Source organism: Manis pentadactyla, chromosome 1 (assembly GCF_030020395.1).
Source record: "Manis pentadactyla isolate mManPen7 chromosome 1, mManPen7.hap1, whole genome shotgun sequence".
NCBI lineage: Eukaryota > Metazoa > Chordata > Mammalia > Pholidota > Manidae > Manis > Manis pentadactyla.
The window spans coordinates 201568931-201592384 of record NC_080019.1 but is presented as its reverse complement, the minus strand read 5'-3'; the positions used below and the strand labels follow the sequence as shown (position 1 = coordinate 201592384).

General features: G+C 53.1%; 1 protein-coding gene across 2 annotated transcripts in view; it reads right to left on the bottom strand.

The window, feature by feature from the left end:
- FBLN2 (fibulin 2) overlaps positions 1-23454 on the bottom strand; it is an 82558-nt gene that overhangs the window by 10020 nt on the left and 49084 nt on the right. The window contains exons 3-14 of one of the 2 annotated variants that reach the window (XM_036911490.2): positions 20237-20348; positions 18697-18826; positions 16515-16695; positions 12796-13005; positions 12147-12260; positions 11464-11565; positions 9290-9430; positions 4996-5130; positions 4020-4157; positions 2772-2915; positions 2517-2645; positions 1959-2084 (exon numbers count right to left, since the gene is read on the bottom strand). In XM_036911490.2, the coding sequence (XP_036767385.2) occupies positions 1959-2084; positions 2517-2645; positions 2772-2915; positions 4020-4157; positions 4996-5130; positions 9290-9430; positions 11464-11565; positions 12147-12260; positions 12796-13005; positions 16515-16695; positions 18697-18826; positions 20237-20348 (1662 nt within the window). The remainder of the gene's footprint in view (positions 1-1958; positions 2085-2516; positions 2646-2771; positions 2916-4019; positions 4158-4995; positions 5131-9289; positions 9431-11463; positions 11566-12146; positions 12261-12795; positions 13006-16514; positions 16696-18696; positions 18827-20236; positions 20349-23454) is intronic. The other variant, XM_036911491.2, reaches the window with a different exon arrangement.

Genomic DNA, 23454 nt, shown 5'->3' with positions numbered 1-23454 from the left:
CTCAGGTCCCCCAGGGGAAGCGAGAGGTTGCCCTACTCCAGGGCCCACAGCACCTGGTACCAATAGCTTGGGGAGGCGTCACTGAGGTGCTAATAGGGACACCCTTGAGGGCTGGGGCCTCACCCGCCTGCTCTGATCCCCAGGGCTGACACTGCATGGGGATGTGGGGTGGAGGCAAGAGCTGTTTTGCCTGGGAGTGTGGGCTGAACAGCATGTGAGTGAATGAATGAAGGGTCAACTCAAGGCTTAGACGGCCACCTTCTGGGCTCCAAGCTCCTCAGAGACAGTGACTTGTCTCTCATTCATCCAACCAAGAGCTGCTCAGCTCCTACAACATGCCAGGCCTTTGCTGAGCTTGTTCATAGCCATGCACAAGACAGGTGAAAATATCCACCTCACAGAGCTGACATCCACGTGTGTGTTGGGGATGAAGAGGTGGCAGAGGGAGGGAACTAGTCAATGAGTAAAAGAACCATAGTTGGAAGGCGATAGGTGCTATGTAGATAGAGCAGAGAAAGGTGTGTCTGGGAGGGTTACAGTTTATGTGCGCATTTGGGGGAAGTTCCAGGCAGAAGGCACAGCAAGGGCAAAGGCCCTGAGGTGGGGTGTGCCCAGGGCAACCAAGGAACAGTGTGGAGGCTGCTGTGCGGTGTGGTCAGAGCAGAGTGAGCACAGGGAGGGGGAGGAGGGGAAGGCAGATCAGGAGGGACCACACAGCAGGTCGCTGTCCGATCCACGTTTAGATCCTCAGAACTTCATATTCATGGCATGATGGAATGTGTGAATGAACAAATGAATGAATGGTTATTTCCTCTACTACACTCTGAGCTTCTGGGGCCAGTACCCACACTGGTTTCATCTGAGTCTCTTTCTTCTGGAGGAGTAGCTCACAGGTGATTGTAACACAAATGAATGAATGAATGAGAGGGACAAGGTCTGCTGTGGGAGCCCACCCAAATGCTGTCTGAAGCAGCTGGCCTGGTGTGCGCCCCTGCCCCTGGGCTGGCCCGGTCTCATGGGCGGGCCACTCTTTGGCCAGATCAGGCGATCAGGGAGATGGGCGTGGCCTCCCTGGGGGTCTCAGCAGACTCCTCTCCCCAGAAGGGAAGCAGGAAAGTGCCTCCATGCTGGGAAGGGGCTGGGAAAGACAGTGCCAGCTAAATGGGGCTGAAGACCCCACATCCCTTCACTCACGCACCTCCTCCCCCCATCACTGAGCAGCCTTGGGCCCTCCTTCCATACCAGATCCTCCAGACGTGATCCAACCACACCATAAACACGTGTGGGAACAGTGTGACAGCCCCCTCACACGTTGCCCCCACCATCAGCCATGGGAGCATTCCACACGGGTGAGACCCCAGCCTCAGATACCAGCCTATGGGCTGGGTTCAGCCCATGCTGAGTTTAATTCACAGTGTTGTGGGGTTTTTTTAAGTTTAAATCCACCAGCTATGTGTAAAAACCAGCAGATTTTACATAAATATCTATATTTCTGGCATCTGGGGTCACCCTGGACTGGCCATGCTGGGTGGCACCATCTGCAGGTGCTATGTGGCTGCTGTCCTTTTCAGTGGCCACTAGTATCTCCACATGCCCTCCGGCCCTGTGTCATCTTTCACTCACTTCCGAGGGTACTGCGATCATGACCAGCATCAGAATCTGCTAATGGACTGAGGATGGACTGCCATCCCTGCCTGCAAGGATTTCCCGTCAGGGGTGTGGATAACAGAAACCCGGCCCATCTGGTCTAAGATGGCCAGGACAGGTCCTCAGGAAGGGCTCAGGGCAGCTGAAGCCAGGGAGGATTTGCACAGCTAGAGGAGCAGGAAAGTGGCGTGAGGTAAGCATGACATGGGTGAAGGTGTGAGGGTGGGGGCCACGCAAGGCTTTGGGTTTTACTTGGTGGGTGCACCTGTGTGGGGTCAGAGGCTGAGGTCAGAGGTCAGGAGCAGTGGTACCTTCGCAACGCTTGCCATCAGCAGCTAGCCGGAAGCCAGAGGCACAGGAACAGCGGTAGGAGCCGAGCGTGTTCTCACACGTGTGCTGACACAGGCGGCCCGGGGAGGTCCAGCACTCATTCACATCTGCAGGTGGGTGGCAGGCACAGGGTGGGTGGCACCAGCCCCCTCCAGCCCAGGGTAGAAGGGCTACACCGGGAGAGGGATCCAGAAACCCAGAAGAAGAGACAGGGAGAGACCTGGACAGAGAAAAGAGAGGCAGAAAGACCAGCAGCAGCAAGAGTACAGAAGGGAGGCATGAGGCCAAGAGAGAGAGACGGACAGACACAGAAAGGGTTAAGAAAGGAGGGTGTCAGGGACCTAGTGGAGAGAAACGAGACAAAAGCAAAGAATCACAGCTGGACGGGTAGCAGGAAGGCAGTCAAGGCCAGAGAGGGCCCTGGCCTGAGTCAGAGCAAGGCAGAGGAAAGGGCAGGCAGAAGAAGGAGGGGGCTTGACAGCTGGCCTGGAGGGGGGCCTGGGGCAGGTCAGGGGTCCCGGCCACCAGCCCCCACCTACCTACGCAGGCCCTGCCAAAGGCATCCCGCTGGAAGCCAGCCTTGCAGTCACAGCGGTAGGAGCCGGGAAGGTTGTGGCACAACTGGCCCTCGCTGCAGTGGTGCATGCCCACCTCACACTCATTCACATCTGCCAGGGGGAAGCAAGCAGGGCTCCCTGAAGCCCAGGCTCTCCCTTGGCACAGGCCCCCCACAGGCTGGGAGCCCAGAAAGGCCGAGGCCCTTGGCAGGCGGGCAGGGAGGTAGCTGGCCTTACCCACACACTTGGTCCCATCCTGGCTGGCATGGTAGCCACGCCCGCAGAGCAGCGGGTTCCTCTGGCACGTGTAGGAGCCCACCGTGTTGATGCAGCTGAAGCCTGGCCGACACGGCTCGGACAGTGATGTGCACTCATTGATGTCTGTGGAGGTGGGTGTGGGTGACAGGGAGCCTGGCACAGTCCCGCCTCAGGCCCTGGCTTTCGGGTCCAGGACTATCCTGGGAAGCAGCCAGCCCTGGGCTCCAAGCCAGCCCTGGACAGGGCTGTGGAGTCAGATGTCCCCATGTCCCTCTGTGTTCCATGACCCAAAGGCTTTCACCTCCCAGAACTCATGGCTGGCCCGATGGGAGAAGCTGGAGGCAGAGGGTCCCCTCGAACTTAAGGCTGAGTTCTTGGATAACTGCAGTAAGTCCCACCCTTGCTCTGGCTTCTCCCAACCTGCCAAGCTGTCAACCTCATTCTCCATCAATCCCTCACACACTTCACTGAGCCCCACAGGCCTCCTCCTCATCCCATGGTGCCTGGGCACAGCCCACCACAGGGCCTTTGTACATGCTGCCCCCTTTCCCTAGCATACTCTGCCCTCTAATATTTTCATAGCTGGCCCCCTCACCTCAGGCCCCCACCCCAATGCTACCACCCTAGGGAGGCCCTGACCACTGCATACAGGTGCCTCCTCACTTTAACTTTTATCCCTACATAGGGATAGTGATAGGGGGGAGTGTGAGATCTCAGACCCATGTGAGGACAGTAGGCAAGAAGTCAAACTGCAGGTCTCAACGCATGAGTGCAGCATGAAATCCCCCTCAGAGGTCTTGCTAGCATCCTTCACAACAGAAATTTCAGTATCACATATAGCAGGGTAAGGTTTTGCGAAATTTGTGTTCCCATAGTGTGTGTGTGTGTGTGTGTGTGTGTGTGTGTGTGTGTGTGTGTGTGTGTACCAAGTCAAAATATAAAATATAAAATATATTACTGTTGGCTAGATTTTAAACTGTGATATATTCATCCAGTCCAATTCCACAGATGCATAAACTGAGGACACAAGGTAAGTAACAGCCACTGTCTGACAGCTCAGAATAAGAGCTTCCATCTTGCAAGGGCATCCTGGCACCAGGTGCCAACACACCCCTTTACAGGGAGGGATACAGAGGGAAGAGCAGCCTCCCTCATCTCTAAAGCCCTGCAAGGACCCTCCAAAGACCCGTAGGACCAGGCGGCCATAGACCCCCAGCACCTGCTCACCCACGCAGTTGCCTTCGGGGTCCTGCAGGAAGCCCTCCATGCAGCGCTGCCGTGCCTGGCAGTAGAAGGAGCCCTTGGTGTTCTGGCACGTGAAGCCCGCCTGGCAGTTGTGCGTGCCCAGCTCACACTCATCCTCATCTGTCACACAGAGGCCGGGGATGAGGGGCCGGGGCTGGCAGGCCCCGCCCACACACCTCTCCGCCAAGACCTTGCTACAAAGGTCTCTGCCACGGGAAGCTGGTGGAGCACGTGGCTGCCGTGGTCCATGCCAGCAGCAGCAGCAATGACATCGCCACATGCGAGGAGCTCCTGCGTGGTACCAGGTGCTGTTCCAAGTGCTCTGGGATGGATTTAGTTAAAGTCTCCAGAAGGTGCTATGACATGCCCCATCTTACACAGGGCGAACCAAGGCCCAGACACGGTTCCACAGCTAGGGGGCACCAGTAAAACCCAGCCCACAGCCACTCCTGCCCTCACCATTTGCCTGTACAGCCCCATCTCCCTTCTGGGGAGGCCAGACACAAGGACACCACGGCCCACCCGTATCCCTGCTGCCCAGAACCCTTACTGGCACATAAAAGCAGCTCAGGAGGTTGAAATGGTTCATTGAAACTTCTCCCTCTTCTTAGAAGGCTAGCATTTTCCAGTGAAAGGGCCTTAAGGGCTCCTCCTTTGGAGCTCCACCTCAGTGTACCAACAGGAAAGTAGCATGGGGAGCAGAGTAACCAGACACCAGCAATAGCAGCAAAGCCAGGGGCATACCCTGGCCTTCCCCCACCAGCCTCAGACACCCCTTCTTCCCCAAACACCCTCACCTGTGGGTCTTCCCACCCGCAAGAAACCCAAGTACTGATGAGTCCTTGCCAGCAGGAGAGCTTTCTCTGGAAGCCAGGGGTGGGTCAGGAGGTGGGGCATGAGATAGGGTGGGAGGGACACGAGGAGGGGGCGGGCGGGGCATCCAGTTGACCTTCCGCACCTGTGCACTCGCCATCCTGGAGGGCGTAGCCCTGCTCGCAGGTAAGAGCCTTGTAGCAGCGGAAGGAGCCCACCGTGTTCACGCAGTGCTCGCCCCGGCTGCACGTGTGCAAGTCCGTCACACACTCGTTGATGTCTGCGGGGAAAGTGAGGCCATCAGAGGCTGGGGGCGGTCCTGGGTCGGCGGCCTGGCGCAGTCAGCCCTGCGCTCAAGGTGCTCACCACTGAGAGAGTAGCACGCAGTTGATGTCTACATGTCTGGACATACACTCATCAAATACAGACTTACCAGCACCTGCTGTGCCAACAAGCACTGTCTTGCCACCGGAGCACATTGGTGGACAAGACAGAAATTCTTCAGGGAGGCCTAACAGGTAAATAAACAAGCATATAAAAGGTACGGTAGTCTTGAGGGCTGTGGCAAAATAGGCAGGTGGAGGAACCGGGGAGGGCAGAGGGGCAGGTGCGCAGGCACAGTGTTGTCAGAGGTCAGGGAAGCAGCCTCAGAGGACACTGGAACAAGCAACTGAAGAGGTGACAGAATGAGCCAAGCAGATATTCCGGGAAGATGGGTCAGAGATGCCAGGGACCAGGCAGATTCAAGGGCCAGCCAGGAGGAGGTGTGGCTGCAGCGGGGTGGGGTTAGAAGATGGGGAGAGAGCTGGGAGCCATGGAGGGTTCCAGCAGAGGTGGGAAGAGGTCTGACCTGTTTGTACAGGGTCCCTCACTGGTGTGAACACTGCAGGAGGGAGCGTGGGGGCTGTTAGAACAGGAGATGATGGGGCTTGGACCACCACCCGCAGAGGCAAGGAGCAGTGGTCAGGTTCTGGAAATGTCATGAATGTGGACCGACAGGACCCACTGACCAATGAGAGGAAGGCGAGAAAGGTGAGGCAAGAGGTCTGCAAAGCTTTCTGGCTGAGTGGTTGGACAGGCAGGGGTGCCAGCACTTGGGATGGGGACAGCTGCAGGAGAGGCTTGCAGGGGAAGGGTGGGAGTGCTTGTGGTGCCTGTGCTGAGTGTGAGGGCCAAGAGGCAGCCAGAGACATGCCTCTGAGGTCACGGAAGGGGCTGGGGTGGAGATACTGATTTGGGAGTGGTCAGCTGCTGAGGTCACCCGGGGCAGAGAGAAGAGGCCAAGGGCTGGGTCGGGATGAGCAGTTGGGAAGGGGAGAAGCCAGCGAAGAGGAAAGAGAAGGGGCACCGGGGAGGGCCGGAAAGCCGGAGTTCACCAGAAATCCCCTGGTCGGGTGCTAAGGATGAACAGATGGAAGACCCAGCCCCTGCTGCCCCTCTGTGCTCCACCTGGTAGGGAGCTGCAGCAGCCCCTCACTGACGCTTACCCCCTCCCCGCCTCCACATTAACTAGCACCTGTTCTGTGCTAGGTCCAGGTGGCTCGTGAGGGTGTCGGCCACAGCCACTGCTCTTAAGGGATTGCCAGCCTACAGGGAGATGGGACAGTAGGGATGCTGGGGGAAAATTGCCCACCGCTCTGGGCCCAGGACTGTCAGAACTGCTTCTCAGGGGTGGTGACATCTGAGCTATGACTACAAGGATGATGGGAACCAGGTGGAGAGGTGGCCAGGTGGCAGGACCAGGCGGACAACTGTGGAGAGAGACCCCCAAACTCACAGGTGAGCCAAATGGTATACAGGCCAGGCCAACCCTGGTCAGGCAGGGTTAGGGAGATGGGAAGGGAGAGTTTAACGCTGGTGGTTTGCAAGGAAGGTTTGGGGGTTGAGATAAAGGCTTCTGACTGACAGACTTGATTGACAGAGGGAGACACGATCCCAGGACCCCAGAAACATCATAGTCCCAGAGCCCCGAGCCTGGGAGGAATCACAGTAATAAATAACAGCAGCCAACACTAACTGAGGCTCCGGAGGGATTGAGAGGTTTACCGAAACTGTCATCCTGCTGTCCTGCAATGCTGTTTCACAGATGAGGAAACAGGTATCCCGAGGGGACATGACTGGACCAAAGTCGTGCAGCCTGCACATGGCAGCAGCAAGAAGGGAATCTAGAGCAGCCAGCAGGGCTGTCCCCTTTCCCCACTGCTGCTGATGTGGTGCAGCACCAGGAGCTGCTCCCCTCCCATTTTCTCATAGCCCAGCTCACCTGAACACTTTTCCCAGGGGCCAAGACGGTCCTCAAAAGCCAGGGTACAAGAGGCAAACAACAAAGCACAGGAGAGTCCCCAGGTAGGTCACGTGTCCATCAGAGGTCCTCTGGACTCGGCCCCACCCTGTCCCACATCATCTTGCATACCTCCAATGGTGTGGAGCTCACTACCTCTGCAGGGTGCCTCAGTATATACTAATACATTTGTTGAATCATAATAATGACATCAAAATATATCAAGTTCTATATATGAATTGACTCATTTAATCTCCACAGTGACCCTTTGAGGTGGCCACTATAACTCTTACTATCTCATTTCACAGATGAGGAAATTGAGGCTCAGAGAGGTTAACTGACTTGTCTAAGGCCCACCACTAAAAACTGGCAGAGCCCAGATTTGAACCCAGGCAGTCTGGCTGCAGAGATCATATTCTTCTTCTGGGCACCACTGTCCCATCTCACCAGGCGGGCTTAATAAACATGTCTGGAGCTGCCAAATGAACCACAGAAGATACCAGCGTACGTTTATGGATGAGTAGGTGATGGGAACAATGAGGCTAACAGACAACAGAATGACCATGTAGGTGGAATGGAAGGATGAAGGGGAGACCTGGTAAATCTGTGCAGGACGAACAAGAAGGGAGAGACATGGGAGAAAGAATTTGAGCTCATAAATGAGACTGGATGGAATATACCTTTGCTCTTCAATCCCAGAACCTATTTTCCAGCTGCCCAGCAACCTCTGAGGTTTTCTCTCCAGGCCCCCAGGGGAGTCTGCACACCCAGGCACAGCAAGTGGGCAGGGCGTCCTGGGAGGGGATTCACGTCCCCCCTCCCCCACACACACAGACACACCGACAGGAAGAGCTCCCAGCCGCTGGCAAGCAGGCTCAGAGGGGCATGTTGTGCCAATGGCTGGAGGCCAGGGACAAACATGTCTGCGGGGCCCATCTGCCCCACGGTGGAAGAAGATGAGGAACAGGACATGTCCAGGTTGGACATGTCCCCAAGCACAAAGGAGACAGACTGGGCTCTGTTCACCTGCCCTGAACGCACTCTGTACTGCTCTTCCCTCCCCTGAACCTTTGTTCAAGCGGTTCCTTCCACCTGCATGCCCTTCCTATCTCCAAGTACTAGCCATCCTTGGAGCCCAGTGCAATTGCCACCTTCTCTGGGAAGTATGTCCACATGCCACCAGTTGGAATGACCTCTCCCTTTGCTTGGGTCTCTGCTGTGGCATTTCCCATGGTTTGCTCTGAGTCTCTGTTACTGTGGCTCTGTCTCTGTTCAGGACCATGAGGTTTCCTCCATGAAAACATCAGTCCCTCCAGTCAGGGGAGAGCATCAAGCCCATCCTCCTTGCTGGCCACAGAGCATACCCGGAGCCCCAGCCCCCAGCCTGCACAAGCATGGGCACCTAGAGGCAGGAGAACTGCTGCCAAGCATTGGCTTATCCATGTGCAGGCCCACGGCTGGTACCAGCCCTTGCCCAGTCCCCTGGGCCCCAAGGCTAGAAGTGAGAAAATAGGTCCAGAGAGGAGTGCTCCATAGCTCAGGGTCACACAGCAAATACACTGAGCTGGAGTGCAGAGCTGGGTCTGCTGGATCCTAATTCCATCCATTTGCTCCTGGAGGAGGCTCTGGAAGTGTCTAAGGACAATCTTGGCAACTGACATCCCGTGTTTACCGCAGCCCAGGCTCTGCACTATGCAGTGCACACTTCATATAACATCAGGGAGGATCAATGCCCCCTTTTTACAGATGACAAGACTGAAGCTTGGAGAAGGGAAGTCATTTGTCCAAGGCCACAGAGCTACTAAGGGGTCCTGCTTCAAACCCAGGCCTCCCTGCCTCCAGACCCCGTGAACCCTGTCCTGCTGTCCACATATCTGACCTCGTTGTCTCAATGACCCAGCTAGGTCATATGTCAGCTAGAGTTTTTCTGACTCTCAGGCATGTCCCTGGGGAAATCAGCCTCTCAGTGGCATCAGTGAAGAAGCGGGACAGGACACCAGGACATGTAGGGCATGGCATGGAGCGTGGGGGTGCCAGATGTGCTGAGGGCTCATATGCAAAGGGCAGGCCCTTTAGCATGTCGCTGCAGTGTGGTGGGCTTGGCGTGGAGCAGAGCAGAGAGCCGTGACAGCAGTGGCAGGCAGGGGCTCTCGCTTACCCACGCACTTCCTGTGCATGTTGAGGATAAAGCCCTCGGCACAGAGCACTGTGTGGCTGACACAGTAGAAGGATCCCAGGGTGTTGACACAGAACTGTTGCCGGCTACAATCGTGAGTACCCAGCAGGCACTCGTCTTGGTCTAGTGACAGCCGTGGAAGGAAAAACAGAAGGGCCGTTAGAGGGGCATGGCCTGTCACAGAGCAGCTAGTGACAGATGGGGAAACTGAGACCCAGAAAGGGGCAGGGACCTGCCCGGGGCCTCCCAGCCCATCACAGCACCTCTGGGCTTTGGGCCCAAGTCTGAGTTTGTACAGTCAAAAGATGTCAGGGCTGGAACCCCGGTAAGGACAGGTGGTAAGGTGAGGCTCAGAGAGGACAGGCTGCCTGCCCATAGTCACACACACAGCGGGGTGGAACCACAGGCCACCTCCCGCCCATGCTCTGAGACCTCCACCTCTATGCATGGCCAAGGGGGCCACATAACAGCAAAGGTTGCAAACTCCAGGACTCAAGAGGCCAGGCTGGCCATGTCAATGTGGGAAGGGGCTAAGGGGGACTCTCTGGGGCATTGTGGGGCCTGTGCTCTGTCCAGAGGGGATGAGGACTGTGGGCCCCTTGTGGGCAGATTTTATGAAGTTTCAAGAAAAACCAGAAATCTGGACATTTAAAAAAATTCTTAAGTTTTCATGGTTGGTATCTTGTTTGATTGTTTTAAACAGGGTAGAGCCCAGCAGGACTCCTCTGCAGGGCAGGCTGCATCCTCAGAATGCTGCCTGCCACCTCTTGCCTAGACCCCACAGTCTTTACCAGTGGGGGCCCTGCAGAGGAGGAAGGGAGACCTAGAGATACAGGGACACTGGCCTGTGGCCTGACTGGGCCATAAGGAGTCCCATTGAAGGAGAGATGCATTTCTCACATTTTCAGGGCCCTGAAAGATGGGGAGCAAAGTCCACAGGACTCCTGAGATCTGCTTCTGCCATTTGAGAAAACAGCCTGCCAGTCATCACCATGCTGTGTGCCCTAGGAAAGTCTCCTGCCCTCCCTGGGCATGTGGATGGTTTTCATCTACGGCAGAACATACTCTTAGCCAAGGGGCTGGATGTGGGGTTTCAGCTTCTGGCAAGGATGTGGGTATTTTCCCAGACAGACAACTCTGTTTCCCTGGACACCTACTGGGTCACATTTCCTGAACATGAACCTCAACTAAAGCATTTCTGAGACCATCTGCACACTCCATGTCTGTTGTGCCTCCAGACACAAGGAGCTGCAGACTTAGGGCCTCTCAGGGCAGGAGGCATCATTTACTGTGGGAACCATCCCAGCAGGTGTCGGATCCAGTACCCCCATTCACAGGCGGAGGTCCTGGCCTGGGGAGGTCCTGACCCGCAGAGGCCCCACCAAGACAAGACCCATATCTGGCAGAGTCACAGGTATGAAAGGGATGTGCTTTGGGACCCTCTTCAGCCCTTTGTGAATGGCAGAGTCACCCCTGTCCCCTCCTTGGATTCAGTACCAGAACTGAGAACATGCTGCCCGGCCAGGGCTCCTGCTCCCCAGCCTTGCTCCCCGTCGGAGGCCAGTGGGAGAGATGCACAGCACCTCACTTACAGCTGGGTGTGCACTTCCCTCTTTCCCTTTCTCCATGCATGTCCAGACAGGGACAAAGTGGTCACAAACCATCTTCGGCCATGCACACAAGGTGACCCTCAAAGACAGGGCTAGTCAAAGTGTGGCCCAGGGACCTTGTAGAAATACAAATTCTCAGGCCCCACCCTAGACCTGCTGCGTCAGGATCTCTGGGGATTCTGTGGGATTCTCAGGATCTGTGCTGTCACCAGGCCTCCAGGTGACTCTGGCACAATGAAGTTTGTGGGAACTGTTCCAGGGAACAAGAGCAGCAGGATGGCAGTGGCCTGGGGCCCTGGCCAACCTGTGTGCCCACTGGGACTGGACCACATGCACACCTGTGCATGGTGACATGAGCTGGAGGAGTTGTTTAAGCTGCTCTCTTTGGGGCTCTTTGTCACAGCAACCAAACCTATTCCTTCACTCGTCAGTGAGTCTGAGATCCAAACCACCTTGAGCTCATTCCATTTGCTCCCCACTCTGGGGCCCCCACAACAGGCCAACTCAGGTTTGCACAGGTATGTGGGCCGCCCCCACGGTACTCACCTTCACAGGATATGCCGTCCGCCATGATAGCATAGCCAGGAAAGCAGGAGCACATGACTGTGCCCTCAATGATGTTGCACACCTGTTTGCAGGGCCCGTTGTCTGAGAGGAAACCACACAGAAATCAGAGGCCACCAGGCTTGTCACCCTCAGCTCCAACCTACAGGCAGAGCCACTGGGAGCTAAGGACCCCACCTCTGGTCCTTTTTACAAGTTCACCTATGAAATGGGCTCATTCACTGACTGGTTATGTGGACCTTGTATCATTCAGATACCAAACCCCTCCCTCAGCTAACGGTGATGACAGTGAGGAGGAGACAGAGAAAGAGAAGGCAGGAGAAAGGATGTGCAGAAGAAGGAACAAGAGAGAGGGGAGGAAAGAACACAACTTCCTGCATGTCACTGAAAGCAGTCTCCATGACTGTTCCTTAATCAAGGATTTTTTATTCTCAGTTTTACAGGAACTGAAACAAATAGTTGCTAATTGGCTTGCCTGGGGCCACACTCACTTGTCTCTGGCTCCCCCGACCCCAGTCTCACCTCCTAAGCTACACTCTCAGCTCCTTGTCGAACCTCAGAGTGGCGAGACCGACCAAGCCCTTTGGCAAGGGGCCATCCCACATGCCCACCCTGGGGAGCTCCCCACCTGCAGGCAGCCCAGATCTGCCCCAGGCTCAGGTTACCTTTGCAGGTATTGGGCTGTGGCAGTGGCAGCAGGATGGTGTTGGAGGCCGCCTGGGAGGATTCTGGCCTTGGTGCGGATTCCTCTGCAGCCTCTGGCTGTGGGGGGTCACCATCTGTCATGGGCAGAGCACACACATCTTCAGCAGGCCTTGAGCCCTCCCACACATGGAGCTCTTCTCATGCCCTGGGCCCCACACCTCATTTAATCTTCCCCCACCCATTTCACAGGACAGGAAACTAAGCCTCAGGGAGCAACATACCAAAGGCAAGACTGATGTCAGCTACTTGGAACAAAGGCAGAAAGGAAGGGAGTGAGTTTCCAGAACTGAAAAGCTTCTATCTCCAGACAGCAGACAGGAGGAAAGCCCTCCTGGGCCAGGGGCTGAGGCAGCCTCCTGAGCTCCCTGTCAGGGCCTGACCACCGCAGGCCCAGTGCTAGGGATACAGCTTGGATGATGGGGCTGCCCATGCAGATGAGCCCAGGAGGGAGCCCATCTGCCTGGACTCACAAACTCCATCACTAGGGGCCTCCGGTTCCTGCAGGTTCCAACATGTGGGGTGGCAAAGGGGGAAATAGCTTGTAGTCTCCATCGCAGAAACACCACACTCTGCTGCCAAGATCAGCTGCCCAGCCATCTGGGCCCCTACCTGGGCGGCAGGTGCGGCCATCATCCTGCAGGGAGAAGCCGGGGAAGCAAGCACAGCGGTAGGAGCCCACGGTGTTGATGCAGAGGTGCTGGCACAGCTCCCCAGGGAGCAGCAGGCACTCATCCTTGTCATCTCCCGGCAGGCTGTTGGGCAGCTCCGCGTCCATACCCAGTGACAGGGCCTCCCGGCTTGCTGACTCTGCCTCTGAAACTGGGGTGGGGGTCAGTGCTCATGATGGGAGATGAGGGGGCCCCAGCAGGTGGCTGGGACCACAGGCCCCCAGGCAGTCAGCACATGTCCTCATAAGAAGCTTCTGTGTGCCCAGTGGAAACAGTACAGATGGATGAAAGATAGATGCATAGATGGGTGGGTGGGTGGATGGATGGACAGATATGGATGGGTGGGTAGATAGATTGATAGATGGATGGATGGGTGGGTAAGTGGGTGGATTATGGACAGATAATATGGATGGGCGGGTAGATGGATGGATGGATGGATGGGTGGGTGGGTGGATTATGGACAGATGATATGGATGGGTGGGTAGATAGATGGATAGATGGATGGATGGGTGGGTAAGTGGATGGATTATGGACAGATAATATGGATGGGTGGGTGGATGGATGGATGGATGGATGGGTGGGTGGGTGGGTGGATGATGGACAGATGATTTGGGTGGGTGGGTGGATGGATGGATGGATGGATGGATGATGGGTGGATAATGGATGGACAGGCGGGTGGGTGGATGATGGATGGATGAGTAGGTGGGTGGATGGACAGAATAGATCTCCAGCAGTAAAAGTGAACCAACCCATCAGAGCTGGGTCCAGGTCTTTGTGCCCTATCCTAGGACAGAGCCAGGCCCATGACAGTGCTCAGGGAACTTTGGCTCTAGTGAGCTGAATTCAGACCCTTGACCTCAGTGTCCTCAAGGCAGACCACGCCTAGCAACAGAAAGGGCCATACGTGTGTTCTATCAGATGAGACTCTGAACTCTCACTTGGGTCTTCCTTAGCCATACCATCGTGGGCAGCACTAGGCCTCACCATGCCTCCCAGTGGGGAGCAGATGAGAATGGGAGGGAAGGCTTTCATATGACGGTCACGGGACAGGAGAGGCGCGCAGGCCCTCCACGCTCCTCGGTAGCCCAGAGCCTCAGCCTTGCCCACTAGTCCCAGGCAGCCAAGCCCCCAGGTTCCACTGCATGAGGTCACATATGAGGAGCGTGTTTCAGACAGAGCGCACTTACACTGAGCTCCAACCCAGTCAGCCCTGGACTGGTGCCTGAGGCTCGTGGTTGGCCCTATGGAGACCTGGCACTGCAGGTGGGCCGCAGATGGATGTGGACCCAGGCTCTGCTGAGCATGCCTCAGGCTGGGCATTTCTAGGGTTCATGCTCCACCTACCTTCCCAACCATGTTCCCCCCAATGATCTTCCTGGTAGAGGGGAAACTGAGGCTCAGAGAAGCAAAGCAATTTGCCCAAGGTCACCTGAGCTGGACTGAAACCCAGGCTGGTCCAACCCTGCCACCATGTTCCCTGAGGCCCAGGTTCTTCTCACTGGAGGAGAAAAACATGTACCTCTGGCTCTGGATTCTGCCCAGTCCTGTGTCTACCCTTTAACCCCTAAAGCCAAACTTCTTCCTAGACTTCACTGGATGCTTCTGGGTACTAATGTGGCTTTCACACCGGTGCTCCACCAGCCCCCTACAGCCAGCCCCAGCAAGTGGAATTTCCTTGGACAGGTCACAGTCTCTGAGCCCAGGCTGGCCAGTCCCTCTGTCTTGTCAGCTTCCCCCAGGCTGGCCTGGTCCATCCTCCATATGCTTCCACTGCTTCATCCTGCTGGGGGATCCAGGAATCCGTTGGGCCTCCCATGATGTCTAGGAAACTCTGTCCCCATGGGGTGTGAGCTCTTCTCCTAGGAGCCCCAACCCCATAGCCTGTGCACAGGAGGCACCCTAATTCCCATGTACAGATTTCCACTTTGCATTCTTGTGATAGAGATCTGGGTTGATTCCGGCCAGGGCTGGCTGGGTCTGGGTCAAATACAGGGTACCAGGGAGCCCCGGGCAATAATGGGACTTATCAGAGCCAGGAGCGCTGCCCCTCTCAGGGCCTCAGCTGAAACACGGCAACAGTAAGGGGGTGGCAATTCCAAGCACTTTGTCATGCATTGTCATGGGTTCTTGACTAGCATCCTGTCATCCATCCTCGCACTGAGTGAGGTAAAGAGCAGGGTCCCATCTGACAGGCAAATGACAAAGGCTCTGAGAAGGGTCATGAGCTGCTAAGGGCAACAGCAGAGCTGGGATTCCAACCAGGTCTGCCAGGCGCCAGAGGCCAGGAGTTAACCTGGATACTAGGACCACCTCTGGGACTTTAATTCCCAAGCCATGAAATGCCCTAGACAACTGACAGGAGCCTCAGATGGTCCACATGCTGTGGGCTGGTGGTTCCAGAACCCTCCTGGGCATCTGTTTCAGCTGGTCAAGACTGAACATGTGGACAACCCCAGAGGTGGCCCACTAGGGCTTTCATCGCACCAGCCCTGGGGCTGCCAGGCCAAGATATACAAAGGACACCTGCTGACTCACCAGGATGCCCTCAAGGGCCCCTGCTGACTCATAGACACAAAGAAGGCTAATGGCCATGTTCAGGAGACAGCCCTGGCTTGGGTGATAGAGGTTAGACATGGCAGCTGGACCAGGGGCCACAATGCACGGAGGGCAGAGGAGAAGGAGACCCCAGGGACACCAAGGGCTGGAAGCTCTAGGAGGTGGCTCTTAACCCTCAGGCACAGCAAATTTAGGGTACCCACAACAACCACACACATAGCCAACAGCTGCCTAGGAACAGGCTCTGGGCAGGGGCACAGAGGTAAAGAGCACAGGCCTGGTCAGCCCTCAAAGCTCATGGTCTGATGGTGAAGGGGAGGCCACAAGTGAACCCATCACTCATTCAGTTTATTTGCTAGTGACTTCTGAGCCAAGCACAGCACAGGGAAAAGACAGTGCTGGCCTGAAGGGCTGATTAGGCAGGCAGGGCAACATTTATGAATGCATCCTCTGTACTCCTGAGGACACAAGAATGGCACAGGTGAGGGGGATGGAGGAAGGGTAGTGAATGAATGGATGAGTGACAAGTTTGCGGGCTGGGCTGGGGGGTGAATATGTGAGCAGATGGACAGATAAAGGACAGACGGATGAATGGATGAGTGAATGGACAGATGTGTAAGTAGATGGACTGGTAGGTGAATGGATGGGAGGATGGATGTCCAAATGGAAAGAGGGGATAAATGGTGCAGTGGATGGATGGATGGAGAAATGGACTAGAGGACAAGATGATGGGTAGAGGTGGTGAAACAGATGGATGGATAAAAGAGTGGATGGGTGTGCAGATGAACAAAGAGACAGGAGGGTGGATAAACGGAGAGTGGGAGGGTGATAGGCAGTTGGTAGTTGGGGGTTCAGTGGGTGGAGTGGATGGTATAGAGATAACTGAATGACATCACCACCTTGGAAATAACAGGGCAGAGACCACCATCAGAGGCCACAGAAGAACCCTGTCTAGAGCAGAACTTGTGTCTCAAGCCACAGGTGACAGTGGACCCAGGGACCCATGGAAGGTCAGAGGGCACCCAGCCTTGGCTACAAGCCCCAACAGCTGTATCCCCTCATGCAACGGGTCCATATGCCCCAGCCCTGGGGAGCAGCACCAACCTCTCCGGGGTACGGCCTCTGGCTCTGGAGGCCGGCGGACCTCGGGCACAATGAGGGGGTCTTCGCCCTCACAGCAGGAGAGCATGACGTGATTGCAGGGGTAGCCCAGGTTGGGGTTAGACTCACACGACTGGCCCTCGGCCCGCACGCGGAGTCCCAGGCCACAGCAGTCACAGCATTGCTGGGGAGAGAGACACTGTCACTGCCCACGCCTGGCCCCTCAGAGCCCACCAGCCTTCCCCATGGGCCAGTGGGGTCATCATTCAGGGGCCCCAGGAAGCAGCCCAGCACCAGGCTCAGGGGATAGGCTGACAGATGGGAATGAATTCATCTTTGTCTTGTTCCTTCTGCCTGGTATGTGCTCTCTGAGGACAGAGGTGTCATCTGTCTCCATTTCCCATGTCTGACTCAGAGGAGGGCCAATGTAAGGTTTTTGCGATAATTAATAAATGGCCTCTTGGGAAAGGAATGACAGATTTACCCCCAGACATATCCATTAATCCCCCCATATTTCCTAGCAGATGCCAATTCTATTCAGGCTGCCTAAAAGTCATTATTTCCCAGAGTTCTATGATGTTAGAGGTAGGAGTCACTGAGTGAAGCTTTCAGGAGAGCTTTTTACTGGGGCTGACTCCACTTGGAAGTACACCATTTTTGCTCTCTCTCTTCCTCCTCTTTGGAACAGATGTGATACCTGGAGCTCTAGAAGCTATCTTGGCTCATGAGGTGACTTTGAATATGGAAGCTAGAAGCTGAAGATGACCTAGCATGAAAATAGAAGCCTGGGTGCCTGAAGATATCATGTAGATGTAGATCCACCTCTCTCCCAGTGTGCCTACCTCTGAATATAAAATATTTAATTTGTTTAAACTATTGTGTGGCCATCCTAGATCACCTAGTGCTGCTAGAGCCATCAGCTGGTGGCAGATATGTAAGTGAGCCCAGCCAGAATCAGCTGAGCATGACCCAGGTCAGCAAAACTACTCTGACCCGTGAACTGAGCCAGCCGTGAGCCACTATGTTTTGGGATGGTTTGTCACACAGCAATAGCTCACTGATACTCCAGACCTACATCTCCCAATGGTGAACACATCCACTCAGTGAAGACCCACCATGTGCTTAATAAATACTTAGTTTGCATTACTTCTGATCTCACAGCCATGTTGTAAGACATGGACTTCATCCCCATTTTATAGATGGAGAAAGTGAAGCTGAGAAAAGAAGACTGGTCTGGAGTCAAATATATAGACACAAATGGAATTCTGAGCTTACCTGTCACCAAAGGCCTTTCCCTAGTATTGGTTGTTTTTAGGACAAATTAATCCCAACATGACAAAAACCAAAGTCAAAATTCCTCTCCCCATGGCACCCTCCTCCAGAGGTCCCTGGCACAGCCATCTGGGCTTGTGACACTGTGGCTTCTTCAATTCCTTTCCTTCTCTCCCCCAAACATCTCCTTCAGTGATGTGTCCTGAAAAGGTCCTGCTGCCCTCATCTGCTGCACAGAGCCACAGACACCCATGTCTGTTTTCCCATTCTTCCCGATTTTCAGTGGCACACACAACCTTTCCAGAATAAAGACTAATTTCCTAGCCTCCCATGTAGCTAGGTGTGGCCACTGGCCTAAGTTCTAGCTGGTGCACAGTGAGTGGAAATACTGTGTGTCCTCAGAAGACGGGCTCTTCTACACTCAGGCTCACACCCAGGCTACACCCAGATTCACAAGAGCCAAGAGGCAGAAGCAACCGACATGTCCTTTGGTGGATGACAGAATAAACAAAATGTGGTCTATCCACACAGCAGAGTATTATTCAGTCTTGAAAAGAAAGAAATTCTGACACAGGCTATGTGGATGAGCCTTGAAAACATTATGCTCTGTGAAATAAGCCAGACACAAAGGGACAAAAACAAAAATGAAAGCCGCATGAAGGCAGGGATTTTCATGTTATTCATTTCTGCATCCTTAATTCCTAAAACAGGGCCCAGCACACAGTGGTGTTCAATAAATATTCCTGAATTAACTGGCTGATACAATAGTCGCTGCTGCTGTTTTCTATCCAGATGAAGAGCCCTCTGCCCTGATCCCGGGCATGAGTGTCACTCCCCACAAAGAAGCCCCTCGGGGAGCCCAACCCCTCAAAGACCTTTAGGCCCAGGCTAAGAATGCTGCGGTGGGGCTTGCCTTGTACAGGGAGACGCCACAGGTATCGCTGTCCTCGGCCCCACAGGCCTCGCCCTCTTTGGCCCCCACGATGCCAGCCATGCAGCTCTTCTCCTTCAAGTAGGACACGCAACAGTGCTTCTGGGCTGTCCTGCAACAGAGGCGCGCCTCAGCCCCACTGGAGCACCCACTCCCATCCTCCCAGTGACCCTCCCCAGGAGGGAAGATGGACTTCATTTCACAGAGAAGGAATCTGAGAAGAGAAGCCCCTGCCTCAAGTCCACTGTGAGTGGGGCCAGTGCTGGTGACAGGGGCATCAACAAGGCCAGCACATCCCCCACAGAGCGGCATGCGTTTCATTTCTAGGTGTGACCAAGAAGACACAGGCCTGGGCCCCACTGGACTCTGTGCCGTGTTCTTGACCAATGGGGGCAAGGGGTTGCTCTCCAAGCCCCACCCCCAGGGCCAAGAAGGATAGGGAGCCCCAATCCCAGGAAGCGCCGGGCAGGTAGGTTGCCCTGAATCCAGCATCCAGAATCTGAGTCATGCCTCCCAATACCTTTAGGACTGCCCTGGGTCAGAGGCAGCTGATGAACCAGAACACGAAGTGGAGGGGGTCACGGGGAGGCGGGGATCAGCCGCACTTGAGGAAGGGTATATCCCAGCACAGGCTGTCCAGTGACAGAACTAGCCATCTATGAAGCAGTGCTTCCCATCACAAGAGAGACACAAGAACCCACAAAGGCCACTTTGCTCAAAATTCCTGAATGCTATATACGCTAATTCCTAAGTAACCCCAAATTGGTGGAGCAACAGAAGGAAAAGGAAATGGACAAGGTTAGAATTAAATATTTCTAAAGGCAGTATGGTGAGCTGGCCATCAGGAAAGGTGAGGTCTAATCCTGGCCATGCTCCCAATGAGCTGTCTGGCTTTGGGCGAATCACCTCACCTCTCTAAACCTTGTCTTCCTTTTCTGGAAAAATCAGCAGGTTGGAAAAGATGGCATCCCTGGGAAAAAGAAGGGGTGAATGGCTGACCAAGACATCTTCGGGGCCTGGCTGAGGGAGGACACGGGTATAAATGATTCCTTTGCCGAGAACACTCTAGTCGGAAGAAACCATTGGCACAGGCAGCAGAGGCCAGTGAGAGGCCAGCCTTTTTGAAAGCCCGGAGTAGCAAAGTAGGGAAAGAAAGAGTTGAAGATCCCTGGCTCAAAGCTGAGGAGGGAAAACTCATGTGGACAGAGCACTGCCCACAGCAAATACAGTACGTGGGGAGAGAAGCACCTGTTTCTAGGTGATAATGGGCTCCACACTGTGCTCTCTTCTGACTATGCTCATCAGGCCAGCTACAAATTTACGTGGATTGTTCATTCTTGGGACCAGTCTCTCCCCACCTGGGGAAAGCTCGGCCGGCTGGCCCACAGCAGCCGCACACAATCACCCTCATGCACCTGAAGGCAGATGTTCACCTTGCACTACTGGGGCCCAGGGGCCAAGGCAAGCAGGGCCCTGAAGAAGGCGAGTGGGCAGCTCTGCCTACCCCGGGGGCCCATCCTACCTGCAGACATCGCCCTCAGCACCACTCTCAGGGATTTCCAGGCACTCGTCGTTGTCAATGGCCCACTGCTGTCCAGCCGCACAGCATGTCTCGATCAGGTCCTTTGTGGAGACTGTAGGTGGCAACACAGGCAGAGTCACCACCCCGGAGGAGGGGTACAGTTCCTAGGTGTCTAGGGTCAGCGAACATAGTACATGCTGCTGGTGCTCATCCAGATCCCCGTTACTGGGCATGTAACTCATGCATGCACCCCCACTGCTGTGCAGGTGTGGCTGTTAGCAGCTCAAAAGTGCAACCTTCAATGGAGAACTGCCTGGGAGGTTAAGTCCACCCCTCAGGGATGGGGCTGGAAGGAGAATGGCCAATCGCCAACTTGTGAGGGTACAAAAGCCCAGCCCCATCTCAAAGGTGATAACCCTATGGGGCCACTCACACTCCAGAGCTCCCCAGGGGATTGTCCGGCTCCTTCTCTATCCCCCTCCCCAGGAAGTTTCTCCAGACAAACCACCATGTGCACAAGAATCCCCAACTTGGGCTCTGCTTCGGTGGAACCTGACCGAAGACACCGAGACAGGACAAGACATAAAAGAACAATGACAGCAGCAGCAATGGAGGTTTCAACTCATCTGGGAATGTTAATGGAGAAAATACCTGCACCTGGGGAAGGTGGGCGGCACGGTGGGGGAGTAAGGGAGAATATCTTAAAACTCAAAGGCACAGACCACAGGATTAAAAATTGATGAATTTGCCTTCCTCAAAATTAAGATTCTCTGTACAACAAAGAACTCCATAGACAAATATAATAGACCACTCACAGGTTAGGAGACATTTCTGGAATGTCTAAAATTGACAAATAATTGCTACCAAGAAAAGATAACAACCTGAAAATTAACAAGAGAAGAACAACCCCAAAGTAAAATATCTATTGAATGAAAAATCAGAAAGAGTGATAAATGCCAGGCACAGGTAGGAACCTTGGACCCTGGGGGTGGGATGGTGACTAGCACAACCAGTCTGGAAGGAGACCTGGCAAAACTTACCTAATTACGTATATGTACGATCTAGGACCCAACAGTCCCGCTCCTGCATGTACATTTCAGGTAAGTCCTCACCCAGGCCCATAATGCAATCAGTACAAGGATGCACACTAGCATTATTTGTGGAAGTGGGTTGGAAGCAGCCTGGTTGTTCATCACTGGAGGAGTAGATGAATAGAATTTGGGAAGATTCTCCATGGAGGACTCCACAGCTGTCAGAAACAACACACCAGATGTACATGCAACAACACGAAGCTGGACGTGTACGTGCAGCAATGTTAAGTGGCACAGCACTGAAGGGGAAATGGCGGAAACCAAGTGAGATTCATTACACACATTGAAAACACCGGACACAAAATTACAGCACACATTTTCCAAGAATGTATAAAAGAAAAAGAAAAAGGAAGACACACACACACAGATTAAACCGAAGAGAACTGTTGCCTATAGTGCAACAGAGGGATAGCAATGGGGAAAGGGGATAAAAGGGAATAAATACACAAATAAAACAAAAATCTTGCAAAGATATTAAGGGGTAAGGTGCCAGGAAATAAGTATACTTAACTCAACCATTTGCCTCTGATGTCTGAAAATAAGTGATATGAAAGATAAAGCTCTTCTGGAACTTCTACATGCATGCTAAGGGCAGCAGGGTGCAATGGAATTACTTTGAGCCTATGCTACATCTTAGTGCAACATGTATAGCCATTTCTCCCCCAGAAAGATTCAGCATCCATCTCTGCTGAAGGACCTATAGCTGCACAGCTGCTGAAGCCTACAAGGACATCTAAATGTCCTTGAGCAGTTCACATAATCCAGCACGGTTAAGAAACAATGTAGGGACATTTCCTACAATTGTTTCCTACAATTCCTAAACAATGTAGCCTACAAGTTTCAGGAACAGAGTAAGAACTCATTAAGAACTATCAGTTTCATGGGTTTAGTGGGCACTTCAAGTCATTAAGTTTGTCTAAGTTTCAATTCCTCTTCTGTAAAACAAGGAAAATAAGCTTTACTAACACCCTAAAGAATATTCTGGGCACCAAGGGAAAAGAAAAAAAAAAAACTTAACTAGTACCTACCAGAAACAAGTAACAAACATCACACTCAATGTCAAACATCAGACACATGCCCCACTGAAGTCAGAAATACGAAAAAAATGCCTACTGATATTCTGCTGCTTAGCATTGGCCTACAGATACTAGCAGATGCAATAAAGCAAGAAAAAAAGACAGTAGAATTTTAGAAAGGAAGAGATGATGGTCATTATTTGCAGATGTTATAGTTTCACTTTTATAGAAAATCCAAAGGAATCAAAATTAACACTGTATTAAAATGAAAACTAATTAATAATTATTACTATATAGCCAAAACCAAAACCTACATACTCAAATTAGTGGCTACCCTATACACCAACAATTAAATAGGAAAGGTAATAGAAAAACAGAAATAAACCTAGAAATAAATCTATGGTAAAATGCTAAATCTACATGAGAAAAAAAATTGTCTAACAGATATAGCAGTATACTTTATTAGAAATTTATACCTTGTGTCCAGATGAGAAGATTCAATACGTTAAAGATGCCAATTCTCTATTTAACCTACAATGTCAATGCAATCCACAGTACCAACATAATTTGTCATGAAATTTGTCAAGTGTATTCTAAAATTCATCCAAAATGGGAAATGTCTAAAACTACCCAAGAAAATTTCTGAAAAAAAAAAACACCTTTTGAAGTTCTGTTGACTAAATAGACAGTCAATGCAATAGAAAACAATTCAGAAACAGAAATATGTACATATGGGAATTTAGGGTATGATAAAAATGTCATTCAAACTCAGTGGGGAAAGAATTGAATATATTAAGTTAGGACCTACCTCACACCACACTCAAAAATAAATTCCAGTATCAAGGTAGTATGAGAAGAAAACCTAACAAAATGATTTTAAGATAAAGAGAGCCTTCTCTAGAAATAAAATCCACAGAAGAATGAAATTAGACCCTTATCTCACATCATATACAAAAATCAACTCAAAATGAATTAAAGACTTAAATTAAGACCTGAAACAATACAACTCCTAGAGAAAAAGATAGAGGAAAATATCTTTGACATTGGTCTTGACAACTATTTTTTGGTAACACCACCAAAAGCCAGCAACAAAGGCAAAAATCAAGTGGGA